General features: G+C 43.7%; 1 protein-coding gene across 1 annotated transcript in view; it reads right to left on the bottom strand.

Annotated features, from left to right (window-relative positions):
• The window catches only part of INTS9 (integrator complex subunit 9), a 150,923-nt gene that overhangs the window by 12,650 nt on the left and 117,838 nt on the right, over positions 1–20,435 (bottom strand). Inside the window, exons 9-12 of the mRNA XM_005683544.2 lie at positions 20,124–20,235; positions 13,209–13,389; positions 8,453–8,513; positions 1,164–1,335 (exon numbers count right to left, since the gene is read on the bottom strand). Of these exons, the coding sequence (XP_005683601.1) occupies positions 1,164–1,335; positions 8,453–8,513; positions 13,209–13,389; positions 20,124–20,235 (526 nt within the window). The remainder of the gene's footprint in view (positions 1–1,163; positions 1,336–8,452; positions 8,514–13,208; positions 13,390–20,123; positions 20,236–20,435) is intronic.

Raw genomic sequence — 20,435 nt, 5'->3', positions numbered from 1 at the left:
CCAGGACTAGGGGAGGGACTAGAAAAACAGGGAAGGATAGGGAGGGTTAAGGAGAGGAAAGAGAGAGGGAAGGGGAGAGAGGTCAATAAAGTCTCCTGTTCCTTACTGGTCGGGGCACTCTGGCCAGCTGTCCGCATCAGGAGGAGACCAGGGACAAAAGGGTCCCAGTTGCGGCCGCTGGGTCTGGTCCATTGGCAGGCAAGCTGGCCCCTGAGTACCCCGAGTGGTCAGGATGTCAGTCTAAGCGAAGAAGAGTCCACGCCAGAGTCGCCATTTGTTGCAGGAAGGGGGACCCCTTCCAGGGCCCAAAACTGGGCTCTTGTCTAACACTTGGAAATGAATTGTCAGAGGAGACACATCTGCTAACAAAGCAAGAGATTTTATTGGGAAAGGGCACCCAGGTGGAGAGCAGTAGGGTAAGGGAACCCAGGAGAACTGGGTTCCTTAAGGGTGAAGCAAGACTGGCCACTGGAATTCCTGCAGTTTTTGAATAGCTTACAAAATCCTGCCAACAGGAGTTCTAGACCAGAAGTCTGTCTCGGGGACAAAATCCACAAAAACAGCTATGAACGCCCTGTCCAGTGCACAGTCATCTAATGGGACATTTTGTTTTGTTCTTCTCCTCCGCCTGCTGGGTGATTTATCCTTTGGTATTTACAACAGAATAATGATCTAAAGAATTGATGCTTTTGAACTGTGGTGTTGGAGAAGACTCTTGAGAGTCCCTTGAACAGCAAGGAGATCCAACCAGTTGATCCTAAAAGAAATCAATCCTGAATATTCATTGGAAGGACTGATGCTGAAGCTGAAGCTCTAATACTTTGGCCTCCTGATGCAAAGAGCTGACTCACTGGAAAAGACTCTGATGCTGGGAAAGATTGAAGGCAAGAGGAGAAGTGGGTGACAAAGGATGAGATGGTTGGATGGCATCACTGACTCAACAGACACGAATCTGAGCAAGCTCCGGAAGATGGTGAAGGACAGGGGAGCCTGGTGTGCTGCAGTCCACGAGGTCACAAAGAGTCGGACACGACAACAATAGTATCCTATTTACGCCTTACTGTCAAAGTCTTCCCAAGGTCTCTACGTGGCAGGTGACATCCTACAGGTATCAGGGATGGTCCCAGTGGGAAGCACAGGGTTTTGTTTGCTGGTTGATTTACCTGTGAAGATGACCGTGTTGAGACTCGACTTTCCCCAGAGCTCCATGAAATGGACCACGTCCCCGAACCGGAGGGAAGGGTGTCCAGTGAAGACCACGCACGGCTGCCTGAAGTCGTTGCTGAAGTCTCCGTGGATGCTGGGGTAGTGCTTCAGCTTGTTGGTCTGAATGAGCTAGAGCACATGTCAAAAGCACAGGAAGAGATGTTAGCCTGCCCATGAAGGAAGGCCTGCTGCACGGCAGAGCGAGTGGAGCACATTAAACATACAAGATAAGGATACAGGTGACAACCTACAACGTGACTTTCTCCAACAACGGGTCTTTTGGGTAACACTGGTCTATGTGTGTGTTAGTCATTCAGTCGTGTCCGACTCTTTGCATCCTCACGGACTGTGGCCCGCAAGGTTCCTCTGTCCATGGAATTCTCCAGGCAAGAATGTTGGAGTGAGTAGCCATTCCCTTCTCCAAGGGATCTTCCTGACCCAGGGATCGAAGCCGGGTCTCCTGCATTGCAGGCAGATTCTCTACCATCCGAGCCACCAGGGAAGCTCTATAGCTGTCATACTTATCGGAAACTTGCTTTCAGGCTGTTCTGGCGGGATTGTCTAACCCTTCCTTTATAGCTTCCTGACACTCTGAGCCCCGGGCCCAGAAGTCCCCCAGAAGTCTCTGAAGTACAAGTAACTTTCCCAAACTCCGTGCATCACTGAGTTCTGTCAACAATTAACACCTCACACAAGTAACCTTGTTTACCAGCACAGGACCACTGCTTGGGAAGGTGGATCTGTGTTACGTCACCGTGGGGACTGAAACACAAGAACCAAGGCTTTCAGAAACGTTAGTGGGAGGGGTGATGTCCTCCTGACAGAGAGCTGTGCTGAGGAGCAGACCATGCATGGCTTCAAACCTGTCTCAAAAAGTGAATGTTCTGAACGATAAAGGTCCTCTTTTCAGTACAACCCCAGGAAATACTCCCCTGCCAATCAGGCCTGACCCAAGACAACTCCATAGACAGTGAGCACCACAGACGGCATCTTACGACACTGCTCAGAAGTTCTTCGTGCTGCCCCAACCCCACTGCTTCACTCTGGCACCAACAAGTCAGGTGATATACACCCACACTTCAGAGACCCTCAGTATCAACTAGTATTGCCTTGAGAGGCTTAGTGGTAAAGAATCCGCCTGCAATGCAGGAGACCTGGGTTTGATCCCTGGGTCAGGAAGATCCCCTGGAAAAGGAAATGGCAAGCCACTCCAGTATTCTTGCCTGAAAAATTTCATGGACAGAGGCAAGTGGCAGGCTACAGTCCATGAAGTCGCAAAGACTCAGACATGACTTAGTGACTAAATGACGACAGCAACACTGCACTGAGGTGCTGTCTGATGGATAAAGAATTAGTGTGGGAGATTTCTCGATCCTGTAGCCACTCCTAATGCATAAGAGGGGAGCCTGCAACAACTCCAAGCCCACCTGTCGCCACCCCAACAGTGAGGATGAGGCGAGAATGGGGCCATTCCCAAATGGAAACCCAACTTTCTTTACTCTGAAAGATTTAACCTTTCATTCCGAGAGACTGCTTTCATTAGCAAGACCACCCTGGAGGTCTTAATCAAGGGTAGCATGCTTGGCTGGGATATGAATAGTAAAGACGGAACACTCATTGCATTTTTACTTCCCTTCCTAGTTACAAATAAAACTGACATTCTTTATAACCTATGTGGCCCAAAGCATTAGTCGCCCCAGTTAAATAGATAAATGGCTGACTAAAGGACCAGTTCTCTTGCACCCGCACATGTCAAGGAGACGACTGGGAATCTAAGAAGAGCAGCAGGTCTTTGCACACAAGTCACTTTTTAGGCACTTTAATTGTTTTCCCCCCATTATATCTACTTGTCCAGCAGACTTACTACCTTTTTGACCATCCAGAATTACCTCTGTGCTGATTTAAGGTCTAAACTACACAGGCAGTAAAGCTGTAGGTAGGAATTCTGTAAAGCGGTTTTTTATCAGTACTAAAGGCAGAAGTGTATTTTCTCATGGGCACTGGTCACATGATACTGACTATCAATTCCATCGTGCCCTAATATCAATAAAGACATATTAGAAACCCTGATTGTGCAACTTTGGTCTTTTCCCATCCCTAGCTGTGAGTGGGACAAAGGTCATTCGTGACAAACTTGTGGGTAAGAACACGGTAATACCCTTGGAGATCAAGTTCTAAGGAAACACTAACCGTTACTAGGGGAGAGGCAAGTACACTTTCAGTGGTAAAGCCACCACCAAGCATGTTCTGCCACACTTAATGTTCTGACACGACTGGATTTCTACCCTGAGTTTCACTGTAGTAATGACAGAGTTACTGGAGACGGGAATGGCAAACCCCTTCAGCATTCTTGCCTTGAGAACCCCATGAACAGTATGAAAAGGCAAAATGATAGAATACTGAAAGAGGAACTCCCCAGGGCAGTAGGTGCCCGATATGCTACTGGAGGTCAGTGGAGAAATAACTCCAGAAAGAATGAAGGGATGGAGCCAAAGCAAAAACAACACCCAGTGGTGGATGTGACTGGTGGTAGAAGCAAGGTCCGATGCTATAAAGAGCAACGTTGCATAGGAACCTGGAATGTCGGGTCAATGAATCAAAGCAAATTGGAAGTGGTCAAACAGGAGATGGCAAGAGTGAATGTTGACATTCTAGGAATCAGCGAACTAAAATGGACTGGAATGGGTGAATTTAACTCAGATGACCATTATATCTACTACTGTGGGCAGGAATCCCTCAGAAGAAATGGAGTAGCCATTATGGTCAACAAAAGAGTCCGAAATGCAGTACTTGGATGCAATCTCAGAAACGACAGAATGATCTCTGTTCGTTTCCAAGGCAAATCATTCAATATCACAGTAATCCAAGTCTATGCCCCAACCAGTAATGCTGAAGAACCTGAAGCTGAACGGTTCTATGAAGACCTATAAGACCTTTTAGAACTAACACCCAAAAAAGATGTCCTTTTCATTATAGGGGACTGGAATACAAAAGTAGGAAGTCAAGAAACACCTGGAGTAACAGGCAGATTTGGCCTTGGAATACGGAATGAAGCAGGGCAAAGACTAATAGAGTTTTGCCAAGATAATGCACTGGACATCACCAGATGGTCAACACCGAAATCAGATTGATTATATTCTCTGCAGCCAAAGATGGAGAAGCTCTATACAGTCAACAAAAACAAGACCAGGAGCTGACTGTGGCTCAGATCATGAACTCCTTATTACCAAATTCAGACTTAAATTGAAAAAAGCAGGGAAAACAGCTAGACCATTCAGGTATGACCTAAATCAAATCCCTTATGATTATATAGGAGAAGTGAGAAATAGATTAAAGGACTTAGATCTGATAGAGTGCCTGATGAACTATGGAATGAGGTTTGTGACACTGTACAGGAGACAGGGATCAAGACCATCCCCATGGAAAAGAAATGCAAAAAAGCAAAATGGCTGTCTGAAGAAGCCTTAAAAATATCTGTGAAAAGAAGAGAAGTGAAAAGCCAAGGAGAAAAGGAAAGATATAAGCATCTGAATGCAGAGTTCCAAAGAATAGCAAGAAGAGATAAGAAAGACTTCTTCAGCGATCAATGCAAGAAATAGAGGAAAACAACAGAATGGGAAAGACTAGAGATCTCTTCAAGAAAATTAGAGATACCAAGGGAACATTTCACACAAAGATGGGCTCGATAAAGGATAGAAATGGTATGGACCTAACTGAAGCAGAAGACATTAAGAAGAGATGGCAAGAATATACAGAACTGTACAAAAAGGATCTTCACGAACTGGATAATCTCGATGGTGTAATCACTCACCTAGAGCCAGACATCCTGGAATGCGAAGTCAAGTGGGCCTTAGAAAGCATCATTACGAACAACGCTAGTGGAGGTGATGGAATTCCAGTAAAGCTATTTCAAATCCTGAAAGATGCTGCTGTGAAAGTGCTGCACTCACTAGGCCAGCAAATTTGGAAAACTCAGCAGTGTCCACAGGACTGGAAAAGGTCAGTTTTCATTCCAATTCCAAAGAGAGGCAATGCCAAAGAATGCTCAAACTACCGCACAATTGCACTAATCTCACATGCTAGTAAAGTAATGCTCAGGCTCCAGCAATACGTGAACCATGAACTTCCTGATGTTCAAGCTAGTTTTAGAAAAGGCAGAGGAACCAGAGATCAAATTGCCAACATCCGCTGGATCATGGAATAAGCGAGAGAGTTCCAAAAAAATATCTATTTCTGCTTTATTGACTATGCTAAAGCCTCTGACTGTGTGGATCACAATAAAGTTTGGAAAATTCTGAAGGAGATGGGAATACCAGACCACCTAACCTGCCTCTTGAGAAATCTGTATGCAGGCCAGGAAGCAACAGTTAGAACTGGATATGGAACAACAGACTGGTTCAAAATAGGAAAAGGAGTATGTCAAGTCTGTATATTGTCACCCTGCTTATTTAACTTCTATGCAGAGTACATCATGAGAAACGCTGGGCTGGAAGAAACACAAGCTGGAATCAAGATTGCCGGGAGAAATATCAATAACCTCCGATATGTAGATGACACCACCCGTATGGTAGAAAGTGAAGAGGAAGTAAAAAGCCTCTTGATGAAAGTGAAAGAGGAGAGTGAAAAAGTTGGCTTAAAGCTCAACATTCAGAAAACTAAGATCATGGCATCTGGTCCCATCACTTCATGGGAAATAGATGGGGAAACAGGGGATACAGTGTCAGACTTTATTTTTTAGGGCTCCAAAATCACTGCAGATGGTGACTGCAGCCATAAATTAAAAGACGCTTACTCCTTGGAAGAAAAGTTATGACCAACCTAGATAGCATATTCAAAAGCAGAGACTTTACTTTGTCGACTAAGGTCCGTCTAGTCAAGGCTATGGTTTTTCCAGTAGTCATGCATGGATGTGAGAGTTGGACTGTGGAGAAGGCTGAGCGCCAAAGAACTGATGTTTTTGAACTGCGGTGTTGGAGAGGACTCTTGAGAGTCCCTTGGACTGCAAGGAGATCCAACCAGTCCATTCTGAAGGAGATCAGCCCTGGGATTTCTTTGGAAGGAATGATGCTGAAGCTGAAGCTCCAGTACTTTGGCCACCTCATGCGAAGAGTTGACTCATTGGAAAAGACTCTGATGCTGGGAGGGATTGGGGGCAGGAGGAGAAGGGGACGACCCAGGATGAGATGGCTGGACGGCATCACTGACTCGATGGACGTGAGTCTGAGTGAACTCTGGGAGTTGGTGATGGACAGGGAGGCCTGGCGTGCTGCGATTCATGGGGTCGCAAAGTTTTCCGACATGACTGAGCGACTGAACTGAATGACAGAGTTTGCAAAAGCCTTGGCGACTGTTAAGACAGTACGAGGGGGCCTTCCTGGTGGCTCAGTGGTAAAGAATCCGCCTGTCAATGCAGGAGACACGAGTTCTATTCCTGATCCCGGAAGATCCCTCATGCCACAGAACAACTGAGTCCGTGCGCCACAGTTACTGAGCCTGTGCTCTAGAGCGCGGGAGCCGCAACTGCTGAAGCTCCTGCACCAGTCTGTGCTCTGCAATAAGAGAAGCCACCACAAGGAGAAGCCGGAGCGCTGCAGCGATAGAGTAGCTCCCGCTCTCCATAGCCAGAGCCAAGCCCGTGCAGCAGCAAAGACCTAGCACTGCCCCCCCCGCCTCAAATGACAGTATAAGGGCTGCATGGGACTTCCTTGGAGGCCCAGTTAAGACTGCCTTCCAAGGAGGGGGCGCAGGTTCAGTCCCTGGCTGGGGAACCAAGAGCCCACATGCCACATGTTGCTGCCAAGAGAATTAAAAAACAAATACAAGACAGTATGAGGACTGCAAGTAACTTGCTCAAAACCTTCCACTTGACATCTTAGTTAATGAAAGACCCATCTTTGGAAGGAGAAAAACAATAGTAAGATTTAAAATAATTAGCAGGACATTTGTTGCAATTTACTCTGGAGTCAAAGAGTTAATTGCATAATAAGTCAGTCAGTGAAATCCCTATATGTAAGTACCTACACAGACGTACCTAACTGGATGGCATTTTTAGACACTGAAAACATCCGTGTTCCCATTCGCACATCAGGAAACAGCATCACCAGCTCCTCGAAATGCCCCTTGTTCACTTCCAAGCCCTGCCTGCCCCCGTGGCTGTCTCTGTGATGACCAGTCTCATGACTTCTAATATCAAAGGTGAGCTTTCTGTATGTGTAAAAGTGTTAGTTGCTCAGTCATGTCCGACCCTTTCGTGACCCCATGGACTGCAGCCCGCCAGGCTTCTCTGTCCATGGGATTTCCCAGGCAAGAACACTGGAGTGGGTTGCCATTCCCTTCTCCAGGGGATCTTCCCGACCCAGGGATTGAACTTGGGTCTCCTGCACTGCAGGCGTATCCTTTACCACCTGAGGCACCAAGGAAGCCAAGAGCACCATAGGACGTTCACATGATATGCTATGAAATATTAGGCAGCAATAATAGCAGTGAGGCACACAGAGCAACGTTCATCATTTACTGTCGGGTGAAACACAAAAGTAGACAAAAAACTGGGCACATAGAGCCATATAAAAGCACTGCTGTTTCTGTGAAGAAGGGGGAACTTTTCTGTTGTTTAAATTGAAATGTTGTCATTTTCATCATTAAGTATTTATACCAAGGACATAAGCTATGTTTAGTATCTTATACTAAAAAACATAACTTAGTTGCTCAGTCGTATCAGTCTCTTTGCAACTCCAAGGACTGTAGCCCGCCAGGCTCCTCTGTCCATGGGATTCTCCAGGCAAGAATACTGGAGTGGGTTGCCATTTCATTCTCCAGGGGATCTTCCTGACCCAGGGATTGAACCCATGTCTCTTGCGTCTCCTGCGCTAACAGGTGGGTTCCTTACCACTAGCGCACCCTGGGAAGCCCTTACACTAAGACGTAACCAACTGGTAGGAAGACTTTGACAATAAGTAAAGCTATTATGCAAAAAAGGCAGTAGTAGATACTAGAATAATATTTCTCACCCAGTCAATGAAACTGAAGTAGACTATGAACTGAGCAACATACTGGAAATGTTAAGGTGTTAATAAAAAAAGAAAGTAACACGTCTTGAGTTAGCATATTCACAGCCACCTTACAAGGCAAACAGAAGGCTGTATCAGTTTATCGCCACATTTCTTAATTCTAATGACCTGCTATTTCCACCCACATACCTTTACCTACATTTCTTACTCGCTGTGACCCAGTGATTCCATTTTCTTACCTCAGCATGAGGAAAAGGCGGTTCTGGGAGATACACCTTAGTCTGTTTGTTGTGACAAAGCCTTAAAAAAAAAAAAAAATCAGCACATTAGGCACAGCGCATAGAGGCATTTGCTGCTGCCTAGAGGTTAAACAGTGCAATTACATGCTGAAGTTTAAAATTTTCCTGCCAGTCAATCTCACTGTAAATAAAAAGTCGGCACTTATAAAGTAATCAGGATGTAAGTCTCTTGCGAGCGTATTTTTAACCTTTGAAATTCCTCAATATATTTTTTCCCTTAAAACACAAGCTTCTTATTTTGGAGTAATTTTAGATTTACAGAAAATTTGCAAAGATAGTACAGAGTTCCCATATACCTTTCACCATCTCACTATGTTTTGTTAAACTAAGACACTGACATCAGTACATTACAGTTAGCTAAGCTCTACACTCTACTAAGCTGCCACCAGTTTTTCCACTGATTTTTTTTTCTCTTCCAGGATCCAATCCAAGATACTGTATTTCATTTAGCTGTGATCAGTGTTTTGGCTGTACCACAGGCTTATAGGATCTTAATTCCCAGACCAGGGATTGAACGCATGCCTCCTGCAGTGGACGCACGAAGTCCTAACCAATGGACCACCAGGGAATTTCACAGTGATCAGTTTTGAGTAGAAAGTAATTTTCTGTTGAGACAGATTTCTATTTTATACATGTACCATTTCATAAACAGCAGAATTTGGTAAGTCAAACTGGAGAGTGATAAACCTCTCTAGGAACTATCTTAATTCAGAGACACTGACTGTTTTAGGTAGTCTGTTTTTTCCTAGTCAGATATGACATTTAAGACATGGAGATTTCTGGAAAAGCAAACGTGATAAAAAGTTAATCAAGGTATGTGGTGTTCTGTAGGTCTGACATTTTTTTGGGGAAAAAATACATGCACTGATTGTTAGAACCTGCTTCTAAGAATCCTACTAAAGCAGAATGAAAGTATTTCAACAAGTCTAACAGATATTACTTTTGATGGAATAATTCAGGACTCTGGGGGTCTAGGTTTCGTCTGAACTTCATTATACAATCTATTATCTAATTTTTCCTACCTTTGGTTGAACTCGACTTTAAAAACATCAGTTTATATCCTTTGTGGAAGAAGATGTGAAATATAAAAACAAGATACTTTTTGAAGGGTTACTTATTAATATTGTCTAAACAGACAATAGTAGTGCCTTTATTTCAAACTCAGTAAGAGGGATAAATAAAAGAGCTTGGTTTAAAACTTTAATGTAGAGTGCTGCAAAGGATAATGTATCGTTAGCATCAATACATAAAAGTATAAAACTAAAATACTTCTGTCAAAAAAATAAAAGAGATAAATGCATTTCATGCGAAGATGGGCACAATAAAGGACAGAAATGGTATGGACCTAACAAAAGCAGAACACATAAAGCAGAGGTGGCAAGAATACATAGAAGAACTGTACAAAAATGATCTTCATGACCCAGACAACCAGGATGGTGTGATCACTCACCTAGAGCCAGACATCCTGGAATGTGAAGTCAAGTGGGCCTTAGGAAGCATCACTACTAACAAAGCTGGGATTCCAACTGAGCTATTTCAAGTCTTAAAAGATGATGCTTTGAAGTGCTGCACTCAATATGCCAGCAAATTTGGAAAACTCAGTAGTGCCCACAGGACTGGAAAAGGTCAGTTTTCATTCCAATTCTAAAGAAAGGCAATGCCAAAGAATGCTCAAACTACCGCATAACTGCACTCATATCACACACTAGCAAAGTAATGCTCAAAATTCTCCAAGTCAGATTTCAACAGTACATGAATTGAGAACTTCCAGATGTTCAAGCTGCATTTAGAAAAGGCAGAGGAACCAGAGATCAAATTGCCAACATTTGTTGGATCATCGAAAGAAAGAGAATTCCGGAAAAACATCTATATCTGCTTCACTGACTACGCTAAAGCCTTTGACTGTGTGGATCACAACAACTGTGGAAAATTCTTCAAGAGACGGAAATACCAGACCACCTGACTTGCCTCCTGAGAAATCTGTATGCAGGTCAGGAAGCAACAGTTAGAACGGGACATGGAACAACGGACTGTGTCCAAGCTGGGGAAGGAGTATGTCGAGGACATATATTGTCACCCTGCTTATTTAACTTCTATGCAGAGTACATCATGAGAAATGCTAGGCTGGATGAAGCACAAGCTGGAATCAAGATTTCCAGGAGAAATATCACCAACCTCAGATATGCAGATGGTACCACTTTTATGGCAGAAAGCAAGAACTAAAGAGCCTCTTGATGAAAGTGAAAGAGGAGAGTAAAAAAGCTGACTTAAAACTCAACATTCAAAAAACTAAGATCATGGCATCTGGCCCCATCACTTCATGGCAAACAGATGGGAAACAACGGAAACAGTGACAGACTTTATTTTTTTGGGCTCCAAAATCACTGCAGATGGTGACTGCAGCCATGAAATTAAAAGACGCTTACTCCTTGGAAGGAAAGTTATGACCAACCTAGACAGCATATTGAAAAGCAGAGACATCACTTTGCCAACTAAGGTCCGTCTAGTCAAGGCTATGGTTTTTCCTGTGGTCATGTATGGATGTGAGAGTTGGACTGTGGAGAAGGCTGAGCGCCAAAGAATTGATGCTTTTGAACTGTGGTGTTGGAGAAGACTCTTGAGAGTCCCTTGGACTGCAAGGAGATCCAACCAGTCCATTCTGAAGGAGATCAACCCTGGGATTTCTTTGGAAGGAATGATGCTAAAGCTGAAACTCCAGTACTTTGGCCACCTCATGCGAAGAGTTGACTCATTGGAAAAGACTCTGATGCTGGGAGAGATTGGGGGCAGGAGGAGAAGGGGACGACAGAGGATGAGATGGCTGGATGGCATCACTGACTCGATGGATGTGAGTCTGAGTGAACTCCGGGAGTTGGTGATGGACAGGGAGGCCTGGCGTGCTGCGATTCATGGGGTCACAAAGAGTCGGACACGACTGAGCGACTGAATGGAACTGAACTGAATGTCATAATGCAGTCAAGGAAAATGACGGTATCAAAGATCTTCTAATGCTCGAATCTAGTACTGGACTTCCTTGGTAGCTCAGCTGGTAAAGGATCCGCCTGCAATGTAGAAGACCCCGGTTTGCTTCCTGGGTCGGGAGGATCCACTGGAGAAGGGATAGGCCACCCACTCCAGTATTCTTGGCTTCCCTGGTGGCTCAGCTGGGAATGAATCCGCCTGCAATGCGGATTGAAAATTTAAAGGCAGGATTCACAACTAAATATTCAGCATGATCCCTATATAATGAAATACATCAGAATCTAACAGTGACATTATTTCTGGTAGTGGGATCATAGGTTCAGATTATTTTTTACTGTTCTCTGTAACTTTCTTTTTCTCTAGTAAACATATATTACACTCATATTAAAAACAAATAACAAAAACCAAGAACTCAAAAACAACCTACTCTCACTAGTCCCGAGTCCTACCCCATCAGACATTCTGACAACAAGAGTAGATTGGAAGCACAGACACCCAGTTAGGACACCATCCACAGGGGCCCACAGGGCTGGCCCCAGAGCTTGCATTGTTCAGTATTTTCAGCTGAGGGTCTGGATGAAGATGTTTAGAACATGCTGATAAACGCACAGCGACCCTTATGTGGACTAGTCAAGATTACCTTCCCATAGTGGGGAAGAAGATACTGCTAATCAAAGAAGAAATCCAATGGCCACCAATAAAAGTGACCTTTTATTGTTAGTCACTAAGTCAAATATAATATAAATAACAACAAAAAGTCCTACGAACGAACATGAATAATACGCACGGGGGATGGAGAAGCCTGTCTGCATTTAAAAACAAAAAAAAGGGCCTTGAGCATAACTAAAATGGGAAGAAAAAGACGATACTTAAAAATGGGGGTAGGCAAGCATAACTTTGGGATAATCTGTGCAAACGATGTATGCTGCAGGCTTCCCTGTCCTTCACTATCTCCCAGAGTCAGTGAATGCTGCACAGAATAATGTACAAATTCCTCTTAAATCAGAGGCTTTGTAGACTACTGTGTCCATTAGGTCATCACACAAGTAGATGGGATTAAGCACACCCCGTGTGTCACAACCCCATCCTCAGGTACCATGAAGTCCGGTGTGTAATTTACAGCATTTCCTCCTACCCTGCCTTTTTGTGGCCAGGTGAGTTAGATTCAAACATCTGTCTAAACAATCCTAAAAGTTCACGCACTTCATATTGTTCAATAATTTACCCATCCTAGGATCTGATCAAATAATTTCTTCTTGTAATAAAACAGTCACCAAATATATTATTGAAATGGAAAAATAAGCTAGTTTTCCCCATCAGATTTGGTATTAAAAATTTCAGAGAACATGAGCTTGGGTTGGAAACTTTTTTTAGCTTTAAGAATGTAATTACACTTTGCAACAGACAGAGGGAGGCATGTGAGACGGTAAATGCATAAGAGTTTTGTTCATTTTGAAACTGCTGGCTAAGTTACGTCTTTGTCTTTCCTCCTTCCCTTCTTAATAACAATTCTCCTAAATCCTAGCAAAGTAACTGCTCTGGGTTTCATTAATACAATCTTCATATCCCAGAGAGGAAAAGAGAAAAAAATGAAGGTTTCACAATAAGGTGAGAAAAAATAGGATTATTTCTGTTTCTTTTAAAATTAAAACTAAAAAGCTTTTTCTTTTCTTACTGCTTGACTGTAGGGATCACAGGAAAAACAGAGACCTACCACTCGGCAAAAATCTGTGAAAACTCCAGTGAACTGTTAGCCACTGGGGAGATGAAGTAGAAAGGGATGCTGGAGAGGCCGGCCGAGTCAATGTACTGGTACAGGCACTCCAGGAGGTCGTAGATCACTCCAGAAGGGTAGCAGGGGACCAACACGTTGCCTCCATTCCGTACTGTCAGTGCTAGAAGGGTGGGAGCCACAGGACACTGTAAATTAGACAGACTTCAACAGTATTGAAAACAAAAAAGAAAAGAGAAAAGCTGAGGCCAGAGGGTGGAAAAGTAGCATCGAAAGACCAGTTTCATACAGGGAGGACAGAACTTTACAAATTATGTTTGCGTTTCTTTCATTTTCCCACTTCTGTTCCTGTAATTCACTTCATTTGGGTAACAATCAACTTTGTTTTTTGGGGGAAAATGTGCAAAAAAATTAATATTCTATCAACTGAGATATTTGGTGCAAAAAAGATTTTCATACCCATACATGGAAAAAAAAATCATGTAATCTTGCCTCCACTTTAAATGAATAACAAATATACTATTTTCTTAAGCAAAAGTCATCAAAACAAAAATTTTTATCAAAATATAAAGAACAAAAAAGATTTGAGTTCTAATTTTCGGTTGCTTGCTTTGTAGTTCAAACACAAATAAAATCAGTAGTATTATAGTGTGTAGGTGGGGAAGACCCTGATTTTTTTAACGAACAATTTTAGTAAGGATTCTCAGTCACTGGACCATTCAACAAACAATGGACTTAAAAAAAAAAAGAAATATTTATTTTTGGCCCTGCTGGGTCTTCATTGCTGGGAGGGCTTTCCTCTAGTTGCGGTGAGCCGGGGCTACTCTCCAGGGGTGATGCACGGCCTTCTCACTACAGTAGCTTTTCTTGTTGTGGAGCACGGGCTCCAGGGTCTTGGGCTTCAGTAGCTGTGACTCCCAGGCTCTAGAGCCCAGGCTCAGTAGTTGTGGGGATGGGCTTGGTTGCCCCGAGGCATGCAGGAGCTTCCTGGATCAGGGACAGAACCCATGTCTCCTACAATGGCAGGAGGATTCTTAACCAACTCGACACCAAGGAGGCCCCAACACTGACTTCTTTTGAAGACTAGCACCAGATTGGGAGGGCCCAGAGGTTTACTGATGATCATTCATCAACATCTCAGGCACTGGGACCAGGGTGTGCAGGGATGGGTTTGGGTTTTCTTTTTTTTGGGGGGGGCGGTTTGGGTTTTCAAGTTCCCAGTGGCAGATGAGCTTCGGGACAGACCATCCCGGCTCCTTCTCTTTTCAGCTCCTGCTCAGAACTTTGTTTCATTTGCCTCTGTTTGGTCTCTCTGATCATTGCTGAGTGGCCCATAAGGAAATAGGCCAGGTTTTTCAGTTTGACTCGTTCTAGTGGCATTTTCTTCCTTGAGTGTTTTGTCTATAAGAAAATCCTCTCTTCTTTAAAGGCTTAAAATCAGTTATCAAATGAGGAATTGCAACTTCTAACCAAAATCATATTAGAAACTGTAACTGGCTGAAATAAGTCAAAGCTCTCAATTTCTTTCTTTGTCTCATTTCCAATATACATGAAAACAAAGCAAAGTTAGGGCACAGAACCTGAACTCTATCCTCCTGTATGTCCCAGCTCTCACATCCACGTTCTCCAAGATGCTGTGCATGGAGGACCGGCTGACCCGCTATTACTGGAGCAGGAGCCAGGGAAAAGATGAGAGGGCTGCAGGGCTCCAGTCCCAGCCCGTCTCAAGCCGTGGGACCTTAGGAAAGCCACTGCAACCTCCTGGGCCTCAGCTTCCTCACTGCTTACGGGAGGCGTGAACTAAATCAGTGGTTTTCAAGCTTTCTTTTGTAGGAAGATTGCCAGAACATGATAAAAACACAACTTCTCTACTAGGCCTCCTCTCCTCAGACAGTCTGACTGTGGCGCAGCCTCAACACTTGAGGCAGCTGGTTAGTGGACCCCTCTGAGAAACAGTGGATTACATGGAAGAGTCTTTCAAGATACGAAGCTCTTGGGTTCCATGATTCTAGAGTTACAAGCAAACGTACAAAGAGTCTCTTTGAGACTAGTCCAATTATTTTTCCAAGGGAAGAGTAAACTGTTGTTGTTTATTTGTTCCGTCATGTCCGACTCTTTGCGACCCCATGGACTGTGGTTTGCCAGGCTCCTCTGTCTGTGGGATTTCCCAGCAAAGAATACTGGAGTGGGTTGCCATTTCCTTCAACAGGGGATCTTCCCAACCCAGGGATCCCTGCATCTCCTGCACACTGGCAGGTGGATTCTTTACCACTGAGCCACCTAGGAAGCCCAAGAGTAAATTACTGGTAGCTTAAAATCAGCAAAGAATAAAAAAGTCTACAACTATTGGCAACGGAAAGTGAAATTTCACAGGATAGTGCCTTCCATGTAAATATCAGAAGACAACCACTTCCGTCCCCCAGAGCTGAGGTAACAGGGTTGAATTCCTCTTTGGTAACAGTCATGGAATGAATGTGTCCCCTGAAGTTCATATATTGAAGCCCTAACCCTCAATGTGACAGTGTTAGCAAGGGGATCCCTTGGGAGGTGACCATGTCTATATGAGGTAATGAGGGTGGAGCCCCCACGATAGGATTAGTGCCCTTATAAAAAGAGGAAGAGGCCCCAGGGCAGCCTTTCTCTGCCATCTGGGGACACAGCTCTAAGTCAGTGAGAGGGTCCTTGACCAGAACCGAGCTGTGCTGGTTACCGCATCTCTGACATCCTAACCTCCAGAACAGTGAGAAGTAAGTGTTGTTTAAAGCTACCAGCCTTTGGTATTTGTTATGGTAGCCTGAGCTAAGATAGGAAGCGACCTACACATTTCCAGAAGAAATGCAGCATTTCTAGACTTTATTGACAATTATTCCAAAGAAGCATACATTTATTTCAGGTAGCAAATACTCCACAAGTCTCTCAATTTTAGTCCCCTCACCGCCAAAGAAGAAAAAATAATACCAACCAAATATTTTTGGGGAAAAAATACACCTGTTCAATGTATCCCTGTTGTGAATTAAAAATATTAACAGTCTTTTCTGTGCTATTATTTTCATAGCAAAGACAAGACTATTTATTCCCTTCTTTAACTCTGCTTATCCTATAAGCACCCCTGTTCAGTTCACTTCAGTCACCGTTTCTGACTCTTTGCAACCCCATGAATGGCAGTATGTCAGGCCTCCCTGTCCATCACTAACTCCTGGAGTTCACCCAAACTCATGTGCATTGAGTAGGTGATGCCATCCAGCCATCTCATTCTCTGTCATCCCCTTCTCCTCCTGCCCCCAATCCCTCCCAGCATCAGGGTCATTTCCAATGAGTCAACTCTGCAGGAGGTGGCCAAAGTACTGGAATTTCAACCTCAGCATCAGTCCATCCAATGAACACCCAGGACTGGTCTCCTATAGGATGGACTGGTTGGATCTCCTTGCAGTCCAAGCGACTCGCAAGAGTATTCCCCAGCACCACAGTTCAAAAGCATCAGTTCTTCGGTGCTCAGCTTTCTTCAGGGTCCAGCTCTCACATCCATACATGACTAGAGGAAACACCAAAGCCTTGACTAGACGGACCTTTGTTGGCAAAGTAATGTCTCTGTTTTTGAATATGCTATCTAGGTTGGTCGTAACTGTCCTTCCAAAGAGTAAGCATCTTTTAATTTCATGGCTGCAGTCACCATCTGCAGTGATTTTGGAGCCCCCCAAAATAAAGTCTGACACTGTTTCCACTGTTTCCCCATCTATTTCCCATGAAGTGATGGGACCAGATGCCATGATCTTCGTTTTCTGAATGTTGAGCTTTAAGCCAACTTTTTCACTCTCCTCTTTCACTTTCATCAAGAGGCTTTTTACTTCCTCTTCACTTTCTGCCATAAGAGTGGTGTCATCTGCATATAGGTTATTGATATTTCTCCTGGCAATCGTGATTCCAGCTTGTGCTTCTTCCAGCCCAGCGTTTCTCATGATGTACTCTGCATATAAGTTAAATAAGCAGGGTGACAATATACAGCCTTGACGTACTCCTTTTCCTATTTGGAACCAGTCTGTTGTTCCATGTCCAGTTCTAACTGTTGCTTCCTGACCTGCATATAGGTTTCTCAAGAGGCAGGTCAGGAGGTCTGGTATTCCCATCTCTTTCAGAATTTTCCACAGTTTATTGTGATCCACACAGTCAAACGCTTTGGCACAGTCAATAAAGCAAAGTAAGTAAGTAAAGTCACTCAGTCGTGTCTGACTCTTTGTGACCCCGTGGACTGCAGCCCACCAGGCTGGGAGTCCATGGGATTCTCCAGGCAAGAATACTGGAGTGGGTTGCCATTTCCTTCTCCAGGGGATCTTCCCGACCCAGGGATCGAACCCAGGTCTCCCGCATTGGAGGCAGATGCTTTAACCTCTGAGCCACCAGGGTTAGATGTTTTTCTGGAACTCTCTTGCTTTTTCGATGATCCAGCAGATGTTGGCAATTTGATCTCTGGTTCCTCTGCCTTTTCTAAAACCAGCTTGAACATCTGGAAGTTCACGGTTCACGTACTGTTGAAGCCTGGCTTGGAGTATTTTGAGCATTACTTTACTAGTGTGTGAGATGAGTGCAATAGTGTGGCAGTTTGAGCATTCTTTGGCATTGCCTTTCTTTGGGATTGGAATGAAAACTGACCTTTTCCAGTCCTGTGGCCACTGCTGAGTTTTCCAAATTTGCTGGCATAGTGAGTGCAGCACTTTCACAGCATCATTTTTCAGGATTTGAAATAGCTCACCTGGAACTCCATCACCTCCACTAGCTCTGTTTGTAGTGATGCTTTCTAAGGCCCACTTGACTTCACATTCCAGGATGTCTGGCTCTAGGTGAGCGATCACACCATCATGATTATCTGGGTCATGAAGATCTTTTTTGTACAGTTCTTCTGTGTATTCTTGCCACCTCTTCTTAATATCTTCTGCTTCTGTTAGGTCCATACCATTTCTGTCCTTTATCGAGCCCATCTTTGCATGAAATGTTCCCTTGGTATCTCTAATTTTCTTGAAGAGATCTCTAGTCTTTCCCATTCTGTTCTTTTCCTCTATTTCTTTGCATTGATCACTGAGGAAGGCTTTCTTGTCTCTCCTTGCTATTCTTTGGAACTCTGCATTCAGATGCTTATATCTTTCCTTTTCTCCTTTGCTTTTTGCTTCTCTTCTTTTCACAGCTATTTGTAAAGCCTCCTCAGACAGCCATTTTTCTTTTTTTGCATTTCTTTTCCATGGGGATGGTCTTGATCCCTGTCTCCTGTACAATGTCACAAACCTCCGGCCATAGTTCATCAGGCACTCTAACTATCAGATCTAGTCCCTTAAATCTATTTCTCACTTCCACTGTATAATCATAAGGGATTTGATTTAGGTCATACCTGAATGGTCTGGTGGTTTTCCCTACTTTCTTTAGTTTAAGTCTGAATTTGGCACTAAGGAATTCATGATCTGAGCCACAGTCAGCTCCCAGTCTTGCTTTTTGCTACTGTATAGAGCTTCTCCATCTTTGGCTGCAAAGAATATAGTCAATCTGATTTCAGTATTGACCATCTGGTGATGTCCATGTGTAGAGTCTTTTCTTGTGTTGCTGGAAGAGGGTGTTTGCTATGACCAGTGTGTTCTCTTGGCAAAACTCTATTAGCCTTTGCCCTGCTTCATTCTGTACTCCAAGGCCATATTTGCCTGTAACTCTAGGTGTTTCTTGACTTCCTACTTTTGCATTCCAGTCCCCTATAATGAAAAGGACATCTTTTTTGGGTGTTAGTTCTAAAAGGTCTTGTAGGTCTTCATAGAACCATTCAGCTTCAGCTTCTTCAGCACTACTGGTTGGAGCATAGGCTTGGATTACGGTGATATTGAATGGTTTGCCTTGGAAGCAAACAGAGATCATTCTGTCGTTTTTGAGACTGCATCTAAGTACTGCATTTTGGACTCTTTTGTTGACCATAATAGCTACTCCATTTCTTCTGAGGGATTCCTGCCCACAGTAGTAGATATAATGGTCATCTGAGTTAAATTCACCCATTCCAGTCCATTTTAGTCTGCTGATTCCTAGAATGTCGACGTTCACTCTTGCCATCTCCTGTTTGACCACTTCTAATTTGCCCTGATTCATGGCCCTAACATTCCAGGTTCCTATGCAACATTGTTCTTTACAGCATCAAACCTTGCTTTTATCACCAGTCACATCCACAACTGGGTACTGTGTTTGCTTTGGCTCCATCCCTTCATTCTTTCTGGAGTTATTTCTCCACTGATCTCCAGGAGCATACTGGGCACCTACCAACCTGGGGAGTTCCTCTTTCAGTATCCTATCATTTTGCCTTTTCATACTGTTCATGGGGTTCTCAAGGCAAGAATACTGAAGTGGCTTGCCATTCCCTTCTCCAGCACCCCTGACCCACCTGCAATACCCATCTAAAAGCAAGAAGAGGAAGAGTTTCTATATAAGTGGGAGAATGTTGAGCATCGACTGTATAACTGCTAAAAATTCAAACTTAGTGTTATAACTACCATTCTTATTGTGCCTTCAGATTTAAGTTGCTCAAGAATTGTTTTTGTTAGGCTCCAGACTGGGTATTGTGTTTTAACCAAATTTTAAAGATTACCAGGGGAATTGTGGGAGGGTCAAAGTCTTGCTACAACTATGCAGATTTTATAAAAGTGCAATAAAAGTATTTATTTTACCTTAAAAAAAAAAAGAATTGCTTTTGTTGATAATAGTAGGTTTTGAAGGATAAACAGAAAGCGTGGAAAAAAATGAGGGAAAAGGTCATAATAGGGGGCATCACAGGTTATGAATATGAAGCAAAGGGACAAAAAAGTACCAGAGGAGCAGGGCGATAAAAAATAAATGTAAACCATTTCCTCCCATGTAAGACTTTCCCTAGACACATACCTAGGTTGCTGCAGAACTCACCCACCATGCTATCAGGGTTTGCGGTGGGAATCTGGGTAAGGCCCGTCAGGATGAGAACATCGCTGTTTTTGAGAGATGCTTGGTCCATGGGCTGAAAAACCAGAGAACTAGGCTTAGTAATTAAACAAAAAAAGGTTAGGTATCAGAAGTAAAGGAAGAAGAGAACACAATCACTGGTCTTTCCATGTCCAACTTGTCAGCAGGTCATCTCACTTCCTTTTACAACATGCCTATCGTTGAAGAGTGGTTGCCCAAGGGAGATGGGTACCAATGGGAGGGAACTTTATGGGG

The sequence above is a fragment of the Capra hircus genome, chromosome 8 (genome assembly GCF_001704415.2).
Source record: "Capra hircus breed San Clemente chromosome 8, ASM170441v1, whole genome shotgun sequence".
Taxonomy (NCBI): Eukaryota; Metazoa; Chordata; class Mammalia; order Artiodactyla; family Bovidae; genus Capra; species Capra hircus.
This window is presented reverse-complemented; position numbering and strand designations above follow the sequence as displayed.